Source organism: Kryptolebias marmoratus, linkage group LG14, assembly GCF_001649575.2.
Source record: "Kryptolebias marmoratus isolate JLee-2015 linkage group LG14, ASM164957v2, whole genome shotgun sequence".
Taxonomy (NCBI): domain Eukaryota; kingdom Metazoa; phylum Chordata; class Actinopteri; order Cyprinodontiformes; family Rivulidae; genus Kryptolebias; species Kryptolebias marmoratus.
Genome location: NC_051443.1, coordinates 25,836,345 through 25,841,679, shown reverse-complemented (window position 1 = coordinate 25,841,679; position 5,335 = coordinate 25,836,345). Strand labels below are relative to the sequence as shown.

Here is a 5,335-nt window from a genome sequence, read left to right as displayed (position 1 = left end):
CCCACGTCTCCTCTTCGGGCTGTGCCCGGCAGGGCTCCATGGGTGAAAGCCCGGCCACCAGGCGCTCACCAGCATGCCCCACCTCCAGGCCTGGCTCCAGAGTGGGGCCCCGGTGACCCGCGTCCGGGCGAGGGAACACTGTGTCCAATATTTATATTCATCATAAGGGGTCCTTGGGCTGCACTTCGTCTGGCCCCTCACCTAGGACCTGTCTGCCTTGGGTGACCCTACTAGGGGCATGAAGCCCCTGACAGCATAGCTCCTAGGATCATTGGGACACTCAAACCCCTCCACCACGATAAGGTGGCAGCCCAGGGAGAGGGATTTTTCTTCATGTTTTCTTGATTAATCGACTTCTAGAATAAAGAAGTGATTTTTCTGTGATTCTTCTCTTCCTGTTAGGATTCTGGATTCTGCAGGTTTGGAAAAATTCAGATAAAATTCCTTCTGAAGCTTCAGCAGTTCAGTGTAAATAAAATCAGCAAAAGGTTTCCTCGTGGACCAAAGATAAAAAAACTAAAACAGGAAGTAAAGCGTTAATAATAAGGAACATATAAAGTAAGCTGTGTGTTGTTGGTGAAACGAGTTTTATCTTCTTGTTTATTTATTTAAAGCGATAAATAAACAATAAATGATGAACCTTATCGTGATGAGCAGCCAGGGTCTGTCCGCTACAGCCTGCAGGAGATTCTCCTCTCAGCTCACATTTCTGCCACCGCAGACTCTCTGAAAGCAAAAACCAGAGTTTTATTCTTTGATTCTTTTATTCTTTTATTCTGAAAGTTTTCATTTAGACTCAGATCTGCTGTGAAGGTTTGACTGAGAGTCTCTGCAGATTATTTCTGATTCTTTGTTTCAGTTTGATTGGTTCCTTCAGATGGAACCACATCAAGAACCGTCGTTCTTCAAACCTCCTGGACCAGGGGTGACTGTGGGGAACCTTCGTCAGGTTCTGGTGCCAGTGGAGACCTGGATCAGGACTCCAGATCACTGAAGGAAGAAGAAGGGAACAGGAGCGACCAGAACGTTCTCATCGGCGAGTCCAAAAGCCCGGTTCTGAACCAAGACGCCGCCGTCCAAGAAAGAAGCTCCAGGTCCAAATGCCGACCCACAGGAACGAAGAAGAATCCGTCTGAAGGAACGTTTGATGGACAAAACAAAAATAAGGAACACTGTAGCCAGTGTGAAGCACGGCGGAGGCAGCATCATGATCTGGGGCTGTCTGGCTTTACAAATACAGAGAAGTCCAAAAGCCCGGTTCTGCTGCGGTTGTAGGTTTGGATCAGGGTTCTGTGATGGTTCTGGACCTGGATCAGGGTTCTGGACCTGGATCAGGGTTCTGTGATGTTCTGGACTTGGATCTCGGTTCTGATGGCTCCATTAAAGTCCAGAAACATCTGCTGCCTTCAAGGACCACATCCTTTTGTGGGACGTCTGAGTGTGAAACCAGGTTCTAAAGGCTGAGGAAGATGACGGGTTCTGGTCCGGCCCGCCTGCAGTTCTGACCCGTCCTTCGTGAAGAAGGAACTCAGATGATCTGAGGAACGTTAAAACTCACGCAGTGAAATCTTTTCTCTCCCAGGTGGATTTGTGAAAGAAGCGGAACCAGCGTGTTCACCTGTCTGAAGAACGTAGAGGTCCTTACAGAGGTCTCCTCCTGCTCCAACACCTCCGAACATGAAGACCTGATCCCCGACCGGAGCGAAGCTCTGAGCCCACAGCGCCGGAGGAGCAGAACCGCTGGTTTTCACCGGGGTCCAGTTCAGAGACACTGCAACAGAGCAGAGAGTCAGAACCCGGATCCGAGTCTGGAACCTTCACGTTTTACCCACCGGTGTTGAAGAGCAGGAGGTCGTCGGTTGGAGTCCGGTCCAGAACGCCGCCGTACACGTAGATGTCGTCGCCCACGGCAACCGAGCTGTGTCCGAGGGTCCGGAGGACCACGCCGCCCGTCTCTAAGAGCTCCCAGGACAGGGACACTGTTGGAGACAGGAAATGGGCTGAAGGCCCGGTTCTCCGGGTTCTCCTGGTTCTGAAACATCCCAAACTCACTGATATCAAACCTGTAGACTCCTGGGAGGCACTCGGTGGCGTCCGGGCTGGAAGCTCCTCCGAACAGGAACAGCTTCCCTTTAACAACACTGAGGAGGAGAGACAACGGGTCAGAACCGGGTCTGAACTGGGTCAGAACCGAGTCAGAACTGGGAGAACTGAAACAGGGCAAAAAAGCAGCAAAAGTCCAAAGAAAAACTGAAGTCTGGAGGGGTTTTGCTTAAAGGATTACAGGAGGAATCACTGGAAAGAAAACAGGAAGACTGGATGAAGACTTCTGCACGGCTCTGACCCTCCGGTTGAAGGTTCCGGTGTGGATTTTATTTACCAGAGTGTGTGTCCAGCTCTGGCAGGAGGAATGTCTCCGCTGTGAGGAATCTGCTCCCAGCTCAGGTCATCAGGAGTCACTGTGATCATCAACAACAGCTGAAGGAGTCCCTCAGCAGGCAGGCGAACACGCTAACATGCTAACATGCTAACATGCTAACAACAGCTGAAGGAGTCCCTCAGCAGACAGGCAAACACGCTAACGTGCTAATATGCTAACACGCTAACAACAGCTGAAGGAGTCCCTCAGCAGGCAGGCGAACATGCTAACACGCTAACACGCTAACAACAGCTGAAGGAGTCCCTCAGCAGGCAGGCGAACATGCTAACACGCTAACACGCTAACAACAGCTGAAGGAGTCCCTCAGCAGGCAGGCGAACATGCTAACACGCTAACATGCTAACAACAGCTGAAGGAGTCCCTCAGCAGGCAGGCGAACATGCTAATATGCTAACATGCTAACAATAGCTGAAGGAGTCCCTCAGCAGGCAGGCGAACATGCTAACACGCTAACATGCTAACAACAGCTGAAGGAGTCCCTCAGCAGGCAGGCGAACATGCTAATATGCTAACATGCTAACAATAGCTGAAGGAGTCCCTCAGCAGGCAGGCGAACATGCTAATATGCTAACATGCTAACAATAGCTGAAGGAGTCCCTCAGCAGGCAGGCAAACATGCTAATATGCTAACATGCTAACAACAGCTGAAGGTTTGACTGCTCTGGATGTTTTACCTGTTAGCATGTAGAAGTCACTGAAGTAAACCAGACTGCCCTGAAAAAAGAAAAAAACTTCTCTGCTGATTAAAGTTAGATAAAAATGTTTTTCTCCTGCTTCTGATAAAAAAGAATAAAATCAGAAATGTTTCAGTTTCTTCACCTGCTGGTTGCTGCTGCAGGCGCCTCCAAACACAAAGGCAACGTTTCCCGCCACAGCTAAAGCGTGGCCGTGTCTGTCGGGTTCAAAAACAGAAATCAGATCGTTTACGGAACTGGACCTGAACGGGACCAGAACGGGACCAGAACCTGGGCCGAGGACCACCAGACTCACCGGGGACTCGGGGACGGTCCCCTCACTTCTCTGTCCACCCAGTGACCGCTGGCTAAGGCCATCGAGTCTCCTGATTCTTCAGATCACAAACAGAAATCAACAGCCTGAACGCTGACTCAGCATTAATCACACAAACACTGACTCAGCATTATTCAGCCTGAACGCTGACTCAGCATTATTCACACCTGTTTCCTGTTCATGTTTCTGCTTTTTTAAATCAAACTGCTTCTGCAGACTTTCTGCTATTTTAGCCGTTCAACCATCAAAACCTTCGGCTCGTTCAGTTTTTCAAAATATTTAACTTTATTTACAAATAATTTCCCCAGAGAAACAAACGGAGATCTGCTTCAGCTGGTCTGAGTTTGTTTTCTTATCATTAGCTTTTTAGGTTTTAGCTACATTTTTGCTAATTTTAGCCAGCTGTTTGCTGCTTTTGGCTTTTAGCTAGTCTTTTGCTGCTTTAAGTGTTAAACCAGCCTTTGTATCTAAAAGCCAAAATTAGCAAAACTAGCTAAAACTTAAATGGAGCAAAATGCTAGCTAAAAATAGCAAAATCATAGAGAAAAGCCAAAGTTAAAAAGAGTACTTTAAAGCTAAAAGTAACAAAAAGATTGCTAAAATTTCAATTTAGAAGAATGGCAGCAAAAAGCTGGAAGTAGCAGAATGGTAGCTAAAACCTACAAGTCATAAAACAGTAGCTGAAAGAATAAAATTAGCAACATAGCAGCTAAAAGCTAAACTCCTAACAGTTAAGAAGGAAAAAGCAGATTTCTAATAGAACAATGTTTCTGAAGAGATATTAATGTGGAATATTCTGAAACAAAGTGTGGAGAACAGCAGGAGGAACGCTGACTCAGCGTTCGCAGAAATATTTCTCTTTGTTCAAAACGTGAGAACTTTCAAAGGAGTGACAGAATCCTGCAGCCGATCAGAAACAGAAAAAAAACGTACCTGTTCAGGTTTGTTTGTCTGAAAATAAACGTTGGTTCTCTGAGGAACCCGTCCCAGTCCAACAGCTGTCCTCCTCGGCTTACAGGTAAACCTACACCTGCTCCTCCTGTTGCCGAGCAACCACATCGGAGACATGTCAAACATTTAACAGGACAGAACGGGACACAAGCTGCTGCTGAGAAGACGATGAAAGTTTAGGACCTAAAACTGATCTCTGAGGAACTCCGCGTTTAAAAACCTTCAGCTCATTCTGCTGATGGATGAAATATTTTATTTTATTTACATTTATTTCCCCACATTATTACACAGAGAGCTCTTAAATTCTTTAAAAACAAATCTACTTCAGCTTCTCTTTTTGTCTTCATGTGCTACTTCTAGCTTTTAGCTAATACAGTTCTGCTATTTTAGCTAGTCTTTTGCTACTCTGAGATATAGCCAACTTTTAGTTTCATTTAGCATCCAGCTAACCTTTTGCTATTTTTTAACTAATCCTTTTCTGGTTTTAGGTTAATATTTAGCTGCTTTTAGCTGACGTTTTGCTACTTTAGCACTTTGCTTCTTTCAGCTTTTTTTCAGCTCTCAAATGTTCATTCTGTTTTTGCAGAAAAAGTCATTTTTCTTGTCAGGATTTTATTTTAAACTCAGGTTCTGCTGTAGTGCAGAAATCACCACCAGGGGGCGCCACTGATCCTGTTTGCTGACGCCTGCAGTACCAGAATCAGACCAGCAGGGGGCACCATGTCCACTGAATTTAATTGGTAAAAATCAGTTTTACTTCTAGCAGCTTAATTAACAGAAAACAGCTAATTATACAACAGGAATTAAATTACTACATATTTTCTTTTATTTGAAGTGTCCTTTCATTCTGTAAAAATAAAAAACAGTTTTTATGAAGCATTTCTGTGTTCATTATTTAAATAAAAGCTAAATAAGGAACTACAGTGTCTCTCCTGG

The 5,335-nt window shown here is 45.6% G+C and overlaps 1 protein-coding gene across 1 annotated transcript in view; it reads right to left on the bottom strand.

The window, feature by feature from the left end:
• Positions 1 to 3,506, bottom strand: part of zmp:0000001301 (rab9 effector protein with kelch motifs) — a 12,190-nt gene extending 8,684 nt beyond the window's left edge. The window contains exons 1-8 of the mRNA XM_037979552.1: positions 3,431 to 3,506; positions 3,260 to 3,332; positions 3,115 to 3,154; positions 2,381 to 2,459; positions 2,053 to 2,141; positions 1,833 to 1,979; positions 1,619 to 1,771; positions 641 to 726 (exon numbers count right to left, since the gene is read on the bottom strand). Of these exons, the coding sequence (XP_037835480.1) occupies positions 641 to 726; positions 1,619 to 1,771; positions 1,833 to 1,979; positions 2,053 to 2,141; positions 2,381 to 2,459; positions 3,115 to 3,154; positions 3,260 to 3,332; positions 3,431 to 3,492 (729 nt within the window). The 5' untranslated portion in view covers positions 3,493 to 3,506. The remainder of the gene's footprint in view (positions 1 to 640; positions 727 to 1,618; positions 1,772 to 1,832; positions 1,980 to 2,052; positions 2,142 to 2,380; positions 2,460 to 3,114; positions 3,155 to 3,259; positions 3,333 to 3,430) is intronic.
• Between the last annotated feature and the right edge of the window lie 1,829 nt (positions 3,507 to 5,335).